We start from the raw sequence: 19070 nt of genomic DNA, 5'->3' as shown, positions 1-19070 counted from the left end.
CGACGATTTGCTTTTAAATCTCTTAGCTGAGAGGAAACATTTCTTTCCCTTTGCTTTCACGTCCAACTGAATGCATCCTGATAGCTTTTTCATAAAAGCTTTCAGTCACCTAACAAAATTATATTCTGCATTGCATCACTTGCGTCGGTGCGTTGAATTCATATTTATTTTCTCAAAAGCTTTTGACAAAATTAATATTTCATAACAAAGACTTGATGCACGCACCGACCACTTAGCTGACTCTTCTGACATACAGGAGATTTTATCAGATAAAATCATACTGAATTTCTCCCTTGGTTTGCTTTACAATGTTACCTCTAGAAAATTCCTATTATAGTCTCCCCTGCCACCTTCATCCTAGTACAGAGGAACAGTTAATCCTGTCATTCAACTATTTTCATCCTTTCCCACTCTTTCTTTGCGGCGGCCGTTTGGAGGGCCTCGCTCATGCGATCAGTCTGTCAACAATCCTGAGGATCGTTTTGTTTTCATTAAAATTCCTCGTTTCTCTCCAGTGCCTCCTACTTCTATCCTTTAATGTTACATCATAGGATATATGGTTCATATATGACTCTTGCCCGTCTTCCCTTACTTTTCAAGTACTTTTATATCACCATTAGTTTTTTTTTATGCCCTCTACTCTTTCCACTTTCATTTCCATTCTTATTATCGATTCGATTTTAATGTTGCCATTCAAAGAAATACTTTCTTTCAATTTTACCACACATAGTCTTCCTCCTCCAATTTCCTGCTGAGAATTCACATTGTTCCTCTACCCAGCACCTCTAATCACCCTTGCTGCTGCAGAGGAAGGGCTTAGAAGACGATTTCCCTACCACAGCCCATGGTGCGTTTACTGGGGGCCCAAGGTATTTGAGAATTATGACCTCTAATTCACCTGGACCTTGTATCGCCCCTGAGTGATTGTCTAATCTTGTCCCGTTCGTGAACAGCGTTCTTTAGTAGTGCCAGAGCGGGTGTTGGGTGTGGGGTGTTGGGGGAGCACTGTGATATTCGTTTGTTGGTCCTGGGAGGCGCATCAACCTCGACCTCCTCAGCCCGTACCAGACTCAAGACTCCCCTGTCATGTCAGCCGGAGAGAAATTGTTCCTCCTTTTTTTTATTTGTATAGTAATTATGCGTTCGCCTGTTTTAGTATGCCAGTCATCGGTGCAGCTGACCTGAAAAGTGCGTCTTTGATCTGAAAGGAAAATGAAGAAAGAGAGAAGAAAGTAAAAATGGAAGAAAAACCAAACAGCGGGATTTGGTATAAAAAAAGCTTTACCGGAAATCAGATTATATATACATGTAAAACTATACGAATACCTAGAAGTGCAAAAGATGTAGTACAAAAAGATGAAACTAAAATTTAAAATGGTGTTATCTCCCTTGAAAGAGAGGACAGGACAGAGGTGAATGACTCACCGAGGGCATTAATTCTTGTGTTAATTAACTCACGAATTCCAGGTCGATCTGGATGACTACAATTTAATGGTTACATGCTGTACGAGGTGTTTGGGTTAACATAAAAGAAATACATTGATGATAGTTGATAATGAAATGAGGAGATAGAAGAGGAACAGAAGCGAAATCAGAAACATGATGAGAGAGAGAGAGAGAGAAGAACCGGTATTCCGCTTCAGCAAGATAAGATTTTTGGGGAAGTACATGAGGGTAGAACCCCGTTTACAAACACCTCTCAGGTGCAAGTACCTTGTTCTTTAGCCGTTTATTTGTTCGCATGTGCTGTCTTGGCAGTTTATACATTATGAATTTCTACCACTTTGTGTCAGTCCTTTGAAGATGGTTTAGTTAGCAATAAAGTCAACACTGGAAAGGATCTGCAACCATGTTTCATCTATTTCCTGTGGTGTTTCATATATAAAAGCACGTGTAATAGTGATTATAAGCATACACACACACACACACACACGCACACACACACACACACACACATATATATATATATATATATATATATATATATAATATATATATACATATACATATATATATAATTGTTAGGAACAACCGTTTGCCGATTGTTCCCTTAGTGGGTTGTTGCCTCCTTTTGTTTTTTTTGTTTTTCTTGCTGGCGAGTTGACGTGTGGTGGATGGTGTCAGACTTCGCCAGTCAGGTCCAGGACAGCAGCAGGTCACGGCAGCAGAGCAGCGGAGAACATTTTTGGACGTGATGGTTGTCGTCTCGACTCTGTCATGGGCGTCCAGTGTTGGAGAACGGTTCTTGAGGACTAGATGGTGGTTGTCGTGTCGGGTCTGTCGTAGTTGCTACAACGTTTGTTTTACTGATTATGCTGTACGATTTTCATTGTTTGTTGATGTATTTATTTTGCTGCCTATTTTTTTTTTTTGTATGTTGCTGCTCATGATTTGCTTCTATGGATTTTATCTAAAATTCTAATTACGCAAATTTTTACCTGCTGCCTCTGCTATTTGTTTATTTTCGATCATTTTAAGTCTTTTTTTTTCTCTCCTGACCCACTCACTTTGTACATTTTAAATAAATTAATTTTAAGGTAACTTTTGCATTTGTTCTTGCTCCTCCTCCTTTGTTTGTCACCTCTAATTGCTTGTTTCGTTTAGAACCTGTCGATCTCGAGAGGCGAGATCGTAATAATATATATATATATATATATATATATATATATATATATATATATATATATATATATATATATATATATATATATATATATATATATATATATATATATATAAATATATATATATATATATATATATATGTATATATATATATATATATATATATATATATATATATATATATATATATATATATATATATATATATATATATGTATGTATATATATATATATATATATATATATATATATATATATATATATATATATATATATATATATATATATATATTGACAATAAGAACTGTTAGTCCTAGAAAACTTGTAACTTTCTGAATAAATGTTTCGCTAGATATCACTTAGCTTTAATGAGGTCCCGTTAGTAATTGTATTAATGCACAGTTAAGTAGGTGATAAAGTTAATATATATATAAATATATATGTGTATATATATACATATATATATATATATATATATATATATATATATATATATATATATATATATATATATATAGTATATCATGTGCCAGAGCTGTCAGTTTTAAAATTTCTAAGTGGTTGGCAGGCCTCCTTTCCTCATTCTTAGGCACATTTTCTCCCATTCACATAAATTCTGAAGATTTCTGTCACAAATTCAAAGTAACACATAAAACATAAAATTCTTAAGTTTAGATGTAGACTCCCTATTCACAAACGTACCAGCGGAAGACATTCTACAGTTTTTGAGTGAAAAATTAGCCCACTACTCAGATCATTTCCCTCTGGCCCTGGATAAAATATTAACATTAGTTTAACTGTGTGTATCAAACAACGTTTTCTCATTCGGGAGTCATTCTACAAACGAAAATTCCCTTGCAGCATGCGCAGCCCTTTAAGCCCAGTATTAGCTAATCCATATTTGGAATAATTTGAAACTACAATAATAAATGCCATAAAACCTGAAAGCATGTTGTGTATGAGATATGTGGATGATATCCTAACATTTTTGGATGATAGGTGGGAGACAATCTTAACGATTTTCTTTCAAAATTAAATACATTAATGCCCAGCAACAAATTCAATGTTGAATGGGAAACAAACAACAAAATTCCTTTTCTTGGTGTTTTCATAATTAGAGCCACGACAGAATACAAATTTACCCTATACAGAAATCAAAATTTTTTACTTTCATATATTCACTTTTCTTTTTTATTTATCATAACATTTTTATTAAGATTGGAGTAGCCAGCAATTTGTTCCTAAGAGCCTTACGGATTTGCTCCAAGGAATTCCTGGAAACGAATTTGAAATAATCTTGGTATTTTATCCTTAAAGTACCCAGATCATATGATTAAGAAAGCTATCTATAAAGCAAACATCATTTTCTACCGACCTCTACAAAACACGACCAGAGGGACGACCAGCAATAAAATCAAAATCCCACACCTGGACAGGATTAAGACACTGGCACGGGCACATGGAAATTCTAATCCTTTTGTCTTTACATACCCAAACACCCTAGCCAAATCCCTAATCAACGTCCTCAAAGCCACTCCCCAAGGCACTGGAGTAGACGCAATCCCTTGCCTTGACTGTGACCAATCTTATATCAGATTTACTGGTTAATGACTCTCCCAAAGACCAACATAGCACAAACGTTCAGTAAGGTATGGGCAACAGATCTCAGCTATCTTTAACCGCATAAAAAATCATAATCATGGAATAAATTGGAATATGTCACGTATTATAGCAGCAATTGTCAAAAGCCAGATGGTAGCATAAACAAAGAAATACGATGAACCTCTAAAAGTAGTCTGGCATTTAGATCTGATTGATAAAATCTTCCTCCAAACAGCGGTTAAGAAGATTAAGAATAAGCTGTCAACAGGAGTAACGTAGCTGCCGACTGATGGAACATTCTTCAATTGTATAAGTAGCAGTGTTCCCTTCTCTTAATCCAGTATCTGAGGAAGACACTTGTCTTCGACACATAACAGTATAAATTTTACCCTTTTGTTGTTTTAATGGGTTCCCTTTATATATATATATATATATATATATATATAGCATATATATATAGAGTATATATATATATATATATATATATATATATATATATATATATATATATATATATATATATATATAGACAGACAAATAGATAGATAGATAGAAAGAGTTAGTAATGCTTTTGGATTTATATTTAAAGAATAACATATCTAAATTAAATCTTAGAAACTGACTCAGGATATAAATTGAATTTGAACTTTATAATTATAGCAAAGTTACAAATATATTGCATTTGCTAACTTAATCCTTCAAATTACTATGTACAAAAAATTAATAATATTGCTATAATCATAAAAAAATCATTTTATATCTAGTTCTATTAGTTGCATTGATAAAGAAATAAATATAAGTATTTTAATCTAAACCTAAATGAATCCTAAGAAATAATACAAAGTTATGTCTGATTTGTGTACATGGTAAATTTCCGTACGTTAAATTTTCCTGCATACACACACACACACACACACACACACACACACAATACATATATATATATATATATATATATATATATATATATATATATATATATATATATATATATATATATATATATATATATATATATATATATATATAATATTTATATATATATATATATATATATATATATATATATATATATATATATATATATATATATATATATATATATATATATATATACAATGCACACACATACACACACACATTATATACATATATACATATATATATATATATATATATATATATATATATATATATATATATATATATATAAAATCAAAACCCAAAAATGCTTATCTGCAGAGGGCATTTTCTGCTTAAAATTACTTTCTTTCATCATCAACTCGTGTTATACCCTGTATATATGTACAGTATATACACAACCTAGAAATGGGTGTAGTTTGATGGCGTTGCAAATTAAATAATGACAGAAAGGCGCCTTTGTTACTACAGTTTGTGTTAATTAAATCAGCATTTTCATTTCGGTTTCACTAGGGGCAATGCTAGTTAATTATGTTAACACAACAGAATATAATTAATTGTTGTCTTTGTTTTATAGAACGAACAATACTACTCTTGGAATTGTGAAGGCCTTTTAAAGGCATTAGCCTTAAAACTATTTTTGCCTCAACAGATGATAACTTACCAGCGTTTACTACTAGTAACAGCACTTTCCTTGTCATTTTCTATTTTCATTATTCAATTGTGTTTCTTATTGGATATGCCGCAAAACTATTCACCTAGACCTTTCAGTTGGTTCTGGATTACATTAATGCACTCTCTTTGATTTTCATAGCAACCAAGGTTTAGTCTAATCTCTCTTTTTATCAGTGTTCCTCGAGCATAAATATATTTTGTGTTTACGTTTTTTAACCGAATTATATATATTTCCATATCAGCCAGTATTCATATTCCTGTTATGATATTTATAAAAAAAGTATCATTATATACAATGAATGTAGATAACAACAAAAGCGAAGATAATTTAGGGAAAGTGAAAGTTATTTGAACTTTAACTATTATTATTTTCTTTCGTGAAATGGAACGGGGGAGGAAAACGAAAAGAGACAGGAAGAGAGCACTGAACGACGATAATTTTATTCTGAACAATCAGAATGCCCTTTTGAATTTGCTTTCATGTTAGTATTTGAGATTATCTCTTTCATAATTATGGCAGTAATAACAATAATTAATTCAGAAATACCCACAAATTTATAATAAGAGGCAGCAAGACGGTTACATTGAAGAAGCAGGTAGAAAATGAAAGATGACCAACTCCTCAAGCGTTTATATTAATAATGGTATTAATAAATGAGCATTAATGCAATTTTATGAAATTATTCATCAAGATAACACTTAGTGTTCCCCAGGAAATACGTTTAATATTAATGATGGGAGCAACATTGATTCTTTTGATCTATAAGTAGTTCTGGGCAGTTTTTAAATGAATTAATTTCTCTTGGTAGGGTCGAAGTAGATAGGGAGGGGAGAAAGAAGGAACCAGGAGAGAGAGAGAGAGAGAGAGAGAGAGAGAGAGAGAGAGAGAGAGAGATTGCAAATCTTTCAAAATTCACCGCTACTGTCCGAATCACTGAATAGTGAATTTGCATAATCTCTCGGTAAACAATTCGTCCTAAAGACAAGTATCCGGTAGACCCAAACTCTAAAGAAAATGTAATCATGATAGGCAATATTTCGCTAGGTAATTGTGATACTTTCCTGCAAATACTGTATATGTCAGTCCACATAAGAAAATGGTAAAACTGAAAACAAGCCAGTCTTGTTCAGTGATGAGTAATACATGACTGCTGTCTGCCCTTCCACTTTAAGGGTCAAGTGACCTGAAAAGCAAGATCGTTCCGACATGTTTCCTGTCTGACCACAACATAACTAATACGCTATGAAGAGTCCCAGTCTCTGAATAATTCACTCTATAAAACTCGTTTGTATTGCTAAATAGCTTCTATTAACTGCTCATTTTTAATAATTAAACTTGTACAATCTAGATCCTTTCTAATGGTTCCACGTTTACTAAAAGATCCTATAAACTCTCCACGTTGCTCTGTGTAACCTTGTTGTAAACAGTGTCCCTATTCCTTCATATAGAAATGCAAAGACGAAGGGAGGGAATTATGAGAGACGACTATGATAACGTCCATAGAACTAACACACAATAGAGGAAAATAAAAGACGGAAGTTGAGATTGTTGCCTCTGCTTGAATATAATCAATTACTGCGTAGCTGGAGAGTAGCAAACAGAACAACAAAGATCTGCAAAGAGAGATACAAAGCTTCAAAATCAGAAACTGCATTATCATCCAACAACAACAACAGCAAAAACACTAAATGGGGAACTTTGAGGACTAGAATATAGTACATGAAATCAGAAGCGATGAAAACGTAAAGAAAACATTGCAACCATAACAAATAAAACTGAAAGGGGAAATTTGAATGAATCAGTCTATGAGTTTATGTACTGCAACTACAGGGAACTCTAAATCTAACCTATCACTGAATACCTTATTACTAACCGTAACCCTTTCCCTGCATTCCATCCAGATGGAGATAACTTTGACCGAAAAGGGGGAAGCTGTGAAAAGGGGTCTGGCTGACACTACGTCAAAGACAGTGCAAAAATGAAGGTCTTTTTCCCCCTTCTGAATTTCAATAGAATTCATGAATATCACGCTACATGAACGTCAAAGGGATATTTATTTTAGTATAGACGCACGCCTGCAGGGCGAATCTCCCCTCTCGATATTTATAAAGTATATTGAGATAAAACATAAACTAAAGCTACTGTATGTAACACGCACTCTCTCTCACGCACACACACACACACACACACACACACACACACACACACATATATATATATATCAGTGAGTATATGTGTGTGTGTATATGCATATATATATATATATATATATATATATATATATATATATATATATAGTATATATATGTGTGTGTGACATTAATACATTGATTAATAATAATACATACATATATATAGAGTATATATATATATATATATATATATATATATATATATATATATATATATATATATATATATATATATATATATATATATATATATATATATATATATATATATATATATATATATATATATATGTGTGTGTGTGTGTGTGTGTGTGTGTGTATAAGCATATATATAACAGGTGAGACAATAAAGAAACGGGGCTTATCTCAAAAGAGTTTCATTACAAAATCTACAGAGAAATTACTCATTGTCCCCTTCAAAGTAATCCCCCAAAAAGAGTTAATGCACTTCTGCATTCGCGTCTGCCACCCACGGAAGCAATCAGCAAAGTCCTCCTCCTTGAGGCCGCTTAGCTCCCTCGTCACAGTGGCCTTGATCTCTTTTACAGAGGCGAAATGGGTTCCTTTGAGTACAGTCTTCAGCCTGGGGAAGAGCAAGAAGTCGCACGGTGTGAGTTCTGGGGAATAATGAGGGTGGCCGAGAACTGCGATCTGTTTGTTGGCCAAGAACTGCCTCACACTGAGCGCAGTGTGTGCAGGATCATGTCGTGATGAAGCAGCCATGAATTGTCTTTCCACAGAGTCCGCCTGCTGCGCCACACCCAATCATGGAGGCGATTAAGGACACGCATCTTCTCCGTAAGTCTCTTGGAGAAGTTGTTAGACACTCGGTTGGGCCCTTCTTAACCAGAAATTTCAAATTGCATGAAATGGCATAACAGCAGTGTGATACGCAACAACCTGAAACAGAAGCACAGAGTGAGCGAGGTGAACAATATTATAGCAAAATAATGGTGAGGTGCAAACACAGTGACAGAAATGGTTAGCCAGTTGGCATTGCATTGAGTCATAAGTGTGGTTTCCACAGTCTATCGTCTTTATTGACACACTGTATACGTTTGTGCTTGTACACACACACACACACACACACACACACACACACATATATATATATATATATATATATATATATATATATATAGATAGATAGATAGATAGATAGATAGATAGATAGATAGATAGATATAAATGAATCACGAAGATATGGAACGTGATGAATGTATAAATGAAGGCAAATACCACGAAGGAAATTGAAACAACAGAGTGGTTGCTAGGCCTTCCGACACATGGTCCTTTACTAGCAGACTGATGAGAAATATAAAAGTAAGTTTACAAGAAAGCTTTTATAATTGACAAATGACATACAAATATTCCTGAGAATGGGGATTATAAAGGAACAGATGTGCCTGGAATCCAAACAATTAGTAATTTGTGGCATAGTAATAAAAACTGAGGTTTGCAAGATAACACCCAACAGGCTTAAGCAGAGTAACTCACTAGTAATTACACCAGAAGAGGATTGATCACACCAAACAACATCTTAAATGAATAAACTGGTTACATATTTATAAAAGTACAACACTTAATACATTCTCCTTTTGGTGAACATTAAAAACTTGCAAAATTAACATTTTAAAAAAACTATTAAACACACAAATTCATAGAAAATATATATAAGGTAACTAATTAGTTATTAAGTCAGTGATTCTATCTTTAAAGGTCATTCTTGAACATTTTACTAATACAGGGGTCCAAATACTACATGCCAGGGCTAAGGTTGAAATTACAGCTGAAAGTAAGCTGTGTAATTGCAGACTCTAAAAGATTTCGATCTTGCAATCACCGAACTGTCAGTCCAATTGATCCTGTGAGGGTTTTCACTTAAATGAATGAATATTGCATTGGATGTTTGCCCAGTTTTGACTGAATACTTATGCTGTTTAATTCTCACTTCTAAATCTTTACTCGATTGACCTATACAAAAAGAAGAGCAGTCCAAGCATGGAATTTTATACATTATGTTGTTGCTTTCCTTAAGGCTATTTTTTATATTTATATATATATATATATAGAGAGCATATATATATATATATATATATATATATATATATATATATATATATATATATATATATATATATAATTAGTGTATTGGACAAATAGAAGGTAGAGAAGGCCCTTATCAAAGAAGTTGTGGAATAACTGGGATAGGCCCCATCCTTTGTATTTACCAGCAAATTTTAACCACCAGTGAGTTCAAGAATACCACTCTCTGGCCTCTTTTGGCAGATTACCATAATAACGGACATTCTTCATGCTACTTCTCGTAAGAGCTTGTAAGTATAAAAGTTGGAAAATAATGAATTTCCCGCTTGAAACCTTCAAGGAGATTAATCGAATCCTCCTAATCGCCAACCACAACTGACATTTAGTGTGGCACCCCTGTTAGTGAACAAAATACTTGATGTCCATGCCACCGAATAACTATTTCAATATACAGGGGAGTCGGGCTCTTTTATGGCACGTCTCATTTATGAAATAAATGACTTTGAAATATATGAATTTCCCACCTCAACTGTGAACTTTTTCCATGAACGTTAAAAATTGGATTTAGCGATGAGTCTGGATGTGCCGCAATGGAAATGCTCCGGTTTATATAATTTAACACTAAATTGTCAAAATGAAACGGAAAGTTCTACATCCTCATGTATTTTGCGCTGTTAAGTGTAAAATCCAATGCCAGTGGCATGTATAACCCTACTATTTACGAAACCTTACAATTACAAAGGTTGCTTTGGTAGTTAAGGTGTACAAGATTTTTTTCTTTTTTGCGTATGAGGCATACATTCAATACCATACATAAATGCCATATCTGAGCTAATATCGAATGAATACAACACTAGAAGCGTTATTCACTCAAATGTAAGGGCAAGCTTATTATTTCCGGCAAAAATTCAAAGCAGAAGTAACAGCAATCATTTATGATATCTAAATACCCTTTCGCGTCTTTTATTTTATTTGTCCACATTAAGTGTCTCTGATTTTGTCTTTCGTGAAAACGTATTGCTCATGTCTTCGTTAGATCAAGGAAACTCAACAACAACAGAATAGTTAGCAAAGACGTTTTCTGAGTTTTTTCTTAGACGCTACTTAATAAACTCTATTTTTAGTACCTATACTTTTAATGGCTTGGATACAGGTATACTTGGTGTGCTAATAAGGGAAAATATGAAGGGTTTATTATTATTATTATTATTATTATTATTATTATTATTATTATTATTATTATTATTATTATTATTATTATTATTATTATTATTGTTGTTGATGTTGTTGTACCAAAACATGAAGCGAAACGATTGCTTGGTATCAAAGTGTGAATGATAATTAAAGCAAACTAGATTTAAATATAAACACATCAGCTCCCTTTAAATTTACCCTTTTTGGATTTTTCCTTGAAAGAACTTTAAGGAAGTTCAATATTCAGGACTTGATATGATGCAAATCCTAACCAAAGTTTGCTTGTCGGTGCTGGTGTCCTTTGAAACAATACATTGGATGAAATACCTTTCATTACCGCTTACATTTGACTTTTTTCCTTAATGATATTAATTTCTTAAATGTTTTTAAATCTTCCATTGAATGGGCATATAGGGGTGAATTATCTTTCATCATGTACCAGTTATTCAGATGCCTTTACTCTAATTTGTTTTCAAGTTTACTTCTTGAATATTTTTAATTGTAGTAAATAACTGCTTAACAACCATTTCTCTCTCCCTCTCTCTCTCTCTGTGTAAACAGGAACTTTCAATAGAACGAAAATGCCATTAAATAAATCTGATATTCGTTTCTTATGAATTAAATAAATCTGATATAAAATAAATTATAAATAATATGTAGATGATTAAGCATAATTCTCTATTATTATTTTTTTTATATTCTGTAAGGTTATCATTATTTAGAGGAAATAGCCTTGTGTTTAGCTCATCAGAGGCTTGAGTTCTTTGAGAAAACGGGATCATAACTTTGTAATCTTTAGAGACAGGATTTTTTGGACTTGCTGAACTTTCGAACTCAACACTGATAATGCTTAGATGAAGAGAGACAATGAACGGTAGTTCAGGAGGCAGGTCCTCGAATATCAGGTGTCAGAAACTTAACAGAAAGAAATCAATGATCAAGACAGAGGATTTAATAGTACGAAAATTTATGAAAATTTTCCTTCTGGCGATTTCGATAATCATCAAATAAATATGAAATCACAGGAAGGTGAAATTGCTTAATAAATTGCGTAGTTAAAATTACTACTGCTCACAAACAACTGCTAAAAAGTTCGTCAGAAGTTGTTTATAGCCAGAGCCCTACAAAATGTGAAATCGATGTAATAAGAACTTTTCGTCGAAGTTGTGTCATGTCAACATAGATAAAAACACGAAACACGATTCAAAAAGTAGGTTAATTTCAGAATTTCTCTTCCCGCTTAAATATTATTGGTATCGAACGATCCTTAACAACAAATTTATTTACACTTGAGTTCGTTACGGAAAAAAGTAGGATTATTTTTTTTATTAAGCATTATATATTAATTAGTGAACAAATAAGGAGTGTCATAAGGAATAGTGAACATTATGATAATCAACATAAGCACTGCATGACTTTTTCATCTGATTTGTAGTGAACGTGAAATGGCTGCCGCCTGTTTAGTCATAGGATTGTGTATGGAACCTTTTCCAAAATTACAAAATACATTACAAGAACGCCAGCAAATCACGTTTCCTGGGAACACTGATGAAAGACAGAGAAGGACGACCTCTCAAAATTTTCATTCAGGAAGTGAGGGTGTCCGGAGAGAGAAGGGAATGCCACCCTTCCTTCGGAGATTTCTGTATCGTAATGGGGACCGTGAATGATACTAATGACTTGAAATTATCTACATGATAAGTGAGAGAACATAAATGACGAGTGCTCTGCGGAGAAGGGTAGAAACAGAGTTGGATTTAAATTATTCAAACAAGCAGAGGTCATGGCCATGGGTTCCCCTCTTGGCCCCACATTTGCTAATATCTTCATGTGCTCCTTGGTGGAGCACATGCTTGATAATAATTGCCCTTTAAGGTTTCTACCCGCTTTTTTATTCCAGGTATGTTGACGATACGTTCGGCCTCTTTAAAAGTGAATATGAAGGTGACCTCTTCGTTGAATATGCTAATACTGTACACTCGAGCATAAAGTTTACTATCGAGAAAGAGGCGAACGACCGTCTACCATTCCTGGACGTTCTAGTTTTCAGACAACAAGACAGTTTTAATACCACAATTTTTAGGAAGAAAACTTATACTGGACTCGGTACCAACTTTTATAGCTCTTGTTTTGATAATTTTAAATCCAACTCTGTTTCTACCTTTCTCCACAGAGCACTCGTCCTTACGTCGAACTGGAGCCTTTTACATAAAGAAATTACATATTTAATTGACTATTTTAATAGTAACTGTTTCCCTGCAGAGCTGATGTATAAGAAATTATATAAACTACTCAACAAACATTTCATTACAAAACCTGCAGTTTTAACAGTCCAAAAAATAAAGTTTTAGGTATGCTTTCCGTTTACTCATGACCTCAAATTTCACAAAAGTTCACATAAATTATTCAGGATCATGTTTATGCCATTAATGTTAATTTAATTCCTAAGAACCCATTCACCATCTGTTCACTCTAAAACTAAAGAGCGATTATCACCTTACATGTCCTCTGGTGTTGTTTGTAAGCATACGTGCACTGAATGTCAAACAGGGACCTATGTGTGATCCACCAGTAGACTCCTTAAGGTGCGTATCGATTCTCATCGTGGCGTAAGCTTCCGTACTGGTAGCAGAATTTCAAACCCAATATCAGAAATCACTCCAAAATTTGTAAAACACATATCGATAATAAAGGCTTCTGCATTTTAGCCATACCACCAACCCTCAAGACCTTGTTATTCAGGAATCACTTTTCATTAAACAACTTGTTCCATCATGAAGCACTCATACGTCCTCCTCCCCTATGTATTTGTCTTGACTTTTGTTGTTTCTATTTATGTTTACGTTTAGTTTAACGCTGTCACTCCTCTAGGTCGGTCCTTAATCTTCTGTTCTGTAACCCCTTTCACGGCTATTTTCATTTTTAGTTTACTGTATATTATCTTTCATTTTAATGAAGAGATTTTTAAAAATTTTGTACTTCTCTTTAATTTTAATGTTGTATATATTTCTGAAATTTTGTATGAATAATCTTCAGCTTTTTCAATTCTTAATTTTTAGTTTTAGTTTTTACGAATTTACGGAGAATTTTATGTTTCATTTTAACAGCCTTGATGATGTAATTAATTGGATAATTACGAAACGTTGGAATAAACTCTGTGTGTGTCTCTTTCCCTTTATATATATATATATATATATATATATATATATATATATATATATATATATGAAAGAAGAGTATATATATATATATATATATATATATATATATATATATATATATATATATATATATATATATATATATATATATATATATCTGAGATTACTACTGAATCTGTCTTTGCTCTTCAATTAACTGTTTATATTTAACCTTTTCAATGTGAACACCTTATAAATATACATATTGGTATATTTTATCAGCCAGTTATTTTCTGTATCACAACCTGTTTCATTGTAACTGGTGCAGTTACCGTATTTTTTGCAACCTTGACTGAAAACAGAAATGCACGATAAAACAGGAAAACACAATAATAATAATAATAATAATAATAATAATAATAATAATAATAATAATAATAATAATAATAATAATAATAGGCAAATCCAGTAGAGGAGATAAAACTGAAAGTCCAAAAATAACACAAATCCCCATCGAGTCTCTCTTTTCGTTTTATAGCCTGACCTGATCACTAAAAGAGACCCAAATTAATTTCCTCTCCTGCATAGAAGAGCGCTTGGGGGATGGGTGAGTGGCGGGAACGTCAGCGCCTTGCATATTGTGAACAGAGAGAAGGAAAGTGATAAAAAAAAACTGGAAAATGGAACTTATTATGTGAAGGTATCCAGAAATAACAGCCAATACTCTCTTCCATTTCTGAACCTGAGGATGATTGCCTCTAAAAGCGGGCAAGAAAATGTAACACTTTCAGTGAAAGAAATGCTAACTGTATTATCGGTTCTTGTCAGTGTCGCATGGCAACTAACTTTATTCTTATCGTGAGCATGCTCCATAATAAACCAATGAAACAAATAATCAAACAACACTTATTTGTTAAAATTTCCTTCAGCAATCGTAGATGTAACAAAACAGTCAGAAGAAAATAAAATGGGTCTTGGTCCACTGTTATTTTTAGTGTATACAAGTGACATGGTTGTTGGCTTGGAAAACAAGGTTGTTCAGTATGCCGATGATGCAACACGTTTGGGTGTAGTAAAGTCTCCACTTTTGAGAGATGAAGATGCCCTCGGCCTCAATCGGAACATGGACCGGTCAGGAAATGGTGCAGTCGGTGGGATATAAGGCTGAACTCCAGCAAAACGAAAACACTATTGATTAGCAGATCTCGTACAGATTTCCCACCCCTTCCTCCCCTTTCAGGTGGATGGAACTTTGCTGAAAGAGTCTGAAGCTTTAACTATTCTAGGTGTAACCTCTGACCCACATCTAACTTTTGAGAAACATCTAATTAATGTTTCAGTAAATGCCGCATTCGGTATTGTTCGTAAGGCCACATATACTTATAACAGTAACAAAATCAGTGCAACCTGTTTTAGGCCATTTGTACTTCCTTTACTAGAATACTGTTCTCCGGTGTGGAGGTCTGCTTCTGGCAGAGATTTATCTCTTTTAGAAGGAGTGGTTCGTGTTGATAGGTTTCTGTTTCCTAAGAGTAGTAGGTATGACATGGACCATCGACGGATGATCTCTCGTTTGTCACTTTTTCATAAGTTGTATTTCAACAGAGATCTTTCACATTCCCAATTGATCCCTGATCCCCTTTATCTGCCAAGAGTAACCAGATTCGCTGAACAGCTGCACCAATATGCAGTAAATGTGCCTCGCTGTCGGCTTCTCAGTTCCAGAGGACCTTTATTCCTCACACCGTTGGACTGTGGAACAGCCTCCCAGAGGATGCCGTGCAATTGGAACTTCAGAAATTCAATCGAAGACGCAATTTATTACTACCAGAATACGGCTCTCCTTGCATTTTAATACATTTGTATCTATTTGTGAATTTATTGATTTTTTTTAATAAGTGGGATCTCTTCTTTTTGTATTTTACCTCCTCTTACTTCTTCCTAATAAATACCATACTCTTTGGAATTTAAAGAATTTCAAGTCAATGGTCTGGTTTCAGGGATAATCTGAAATTCTGATAAATTTTCTCCCATATAAGATCGTCGTTCCATAGGCGCTTTCGCGTAAGCACGTTGCGTCCATCAAACAACGACTGTGGTTTCTCAAAACTGTCTCAAGCATATGAATAATCAAGTTCGTTATCGTCGTGATATGAAAGCTGGGATGCAGCGCAGAGAGATGAGGCTCTGACCTGGGTGACATTGCAATATAACGCTTCACAGCTGGGCAGCGAAGTCAAAGTAAATTCTGCGTTGTTTCTGTTATCCTGAAGCATATTAATAGCATAGACTAAGGAGGAAAGAATCAGACTGGTACTTTTTTTTTTTTTAACTGGAGATGAAAAACTAAAGTCATCAAGTTTGTTTAAAGCTGATGTTTACATCGTTTAGCTTTAAATGATTCAAACTAATAAATGTCCTTATTTTCCCCCCAAAACAATACATTTCATCTATCTATATAAATAAATTATATATACTTCTTCATCTTGTATCTAGATAAATATAATGTTAAGAAACTTGTAGAACGCCAAATAGACTGCTAAACAGATGTAATCTTGTCACCTTATACTGACAAAGCACGGAGATAAAAAGCTGTAAACATATGTGTTAGCGAATGCATAAAATGTGCGCAGTTTTCAGAGGTTATAATCATGTGAGAATGAAAGGTTCGCGTGAATCGGAGATTGTGTTGTATAACGTGCTACATTCAAACGCAAATTATAGCAATTAATTTTTATATTACTCATCCTCTTTTGCAGGTAGGTGTGAAAAACAGAGCAAATTTAGAATCTGATTAGTTGAAATCGTTTTTATTCCAGCAATATTAAGGTAATTTAAATGTGTCAGCTTTATTTTATTGTCCCGCACCTAAGTTATCAGAGTGATGAGTTCTTTACCTACCTGGAAATTGTTTTCCTGGTTATGCAAGAAAGGGTAACATGCACATGGTTAACCAGAATTTAATGAGAACAGAACATTCTTCTGCGAGAAGGAAATTTTATATTTGAAAAGAATGCGAATGTATTAGAACGTGAGCAATAGTTCTTCCTTTGTTTTCACAGAAAAGTGAAAACATTTTAGAATACGATCATGAAAGTTCCATCAAGCATTACAGCTCATGGCGTGAAGGCAATTTTGTCGTTGTAACTGGATCGAATAGTTATACTGATCCTCTTTTACTCCGTAAGCCACCACCCTGAAACCTCAGGCGTGAACGACCAGGCGAAACCTATGAAGACGAGACCTTCCCATGGGCAATCCAGTTCTCTTTTAGGTGGGGCAACCTTATCCCAGAGCAACCAGACAAATCAGAACACGTGAGGAGTCAGGACACAATGCCTTCGACCCCTTTATATCTTAGTAATATTTGACTAGTGAGGAGAATCACCATACTATTATTGAAAAAAAAATCGCTCATGTTAATGAAAGCCTGCCTGGGACAACGTTACCGCGGTGAAGATGACAGATATGGAACGATTTTAATGGCATGGTAACCTCTACCCCTCTCAAAGAAAACAAAACACATAGGATAAATAAAAAAAAAAATCTGACAAGAAAGAAAGATGGCATCTGAGATTGGTATCACCTTCTCACTTGAACGTAAACATCAAATCAACCGCGTTTCTCAAAGCCCTGTCCGTGTTATCAAAGAAGAAAATAGAAGCTTACCGAAACCAGGCCTTTTTGGTTAAATATTAATAACCTGTCTGTCACTTTTGCACATTCCATGCTATGCAGGTTTGTATTCCTTTAGGCTTCTTGAATAGACTTATCGTTAAAAAAATGCCAAAAATATGCCTTTGTTTGCTTGTTCTTTATAAAACAATTAAATATTCATCACCAAAATATAAGGTATAAAAATTTATCAATAATCTAAGATTACTTTTGATGTTAGTTAAAAGATTACAGGATACGTTAAAACAGGATTGAAATAAAATGACAGAAATCCACACATGAAACTTTTCACTCAAAGTCAGCGAAGGGAAAGCAAAGCATAAAAAAAAGTCCAAAAACCAAAAAGGAAAAGAAATTAAAAGGACAAATGTTTTGTAATGCCAATAAGAAAAATGGTTTGCTATTAACATATTAAAGGATAGCACACTAAATTGAATAGAGATAGTAAATTCGCAATCACAAGCATTTAATATTTCCAACACTACACAAGTCAGTCTACTTGGTTTAAAAAAAAAGTTGAAAGAGAAATATTCAGTGTATATTGTTCACTTTAGCTTTAAGCTGCTGCATTTATATTGAGAAATGTTGTTCCTCTTGGTCGAGCGAAATTCATTTTGACCAACCCCAAGTACTGTACGCTGAAGCCCTTTTGATTTATTCCGCTCTTCTATTGCTCATATTTTTTCCCATTAAATATGCATAGTCAATAGACAATGGAACATGGACTGTTGATCTTTACAACGGACGAAAAGTTTCAAAGAAAAAGCTGACTAACACAGCTGGAATGGATCGCTTTCTCTTTTTCTATCCATATCATGAACTATCTTGCAAGTTATTGTTAAGACAACCCCTGAAAAACAAGTGTCCAGCATAGTGCTCAAGGAATGTCGGTCACTCCACCAAAACTCTACATGACATCTGCTGTACCATGGACACAGGTGCCATAATCCAACCTTCATCTGAAGTAACTCACAAACAGATATCTAAAAAGAAGAAGAA

The 19070-nt window shown here is 33.8% G+C and overlaps 1 protein-coding gene across 1 annotated transcript in view; it reads left to right on the top strand.

Annotated features, from left to right (window-relative positions):
* The window catches only part of LOC136848979 (uncharacterized), a 67556-nt gene extending 49960 nt beyond the window's left edge, over positions 1–17596 (top strand). Inside the window, exons 3-6 of the mRNA XM_067121790.1 lie at positions 9736–9811; positions 15326–15527; positions 17216–17225; positions 17459–17596. Of these exons, the coding sequence (XP_066977891.1) occupies positions 9736–9811; positions 15326–15527; positions 17216–17225; positions 17459–17596 (426 nt within the window). The remainder of the gene's footprint in view (positions 1–9735; positions 9812–15325; positions 15528–17215; positions 17226–17458) is intronic.
* The last annotated feature ends 1474 nt before the right edge of the window (positions 17597–19070 follow it).

The sequence above is a fragment of the Macrobrachium rosenbergii genome, chromosome 20 (assembly GCF_040412425.1).
Source record: "Macrobrachium rosenbergii isolate ZJJX-2024 chromosome 20, ASM4041242v1, whole genome shotgun sequence".
Lineage (NCBI taxonomy): Eukaryota > Metazoa > Arthropoda > Malacostraca > Decapoda > Palaemonidae > Macrobrachium > Macrobrachium rosenbergii.
Note: the sequence above shows the minus strand (reverse complement) of the source record. Positions and strands in the feature narration are given on the sequence as shown.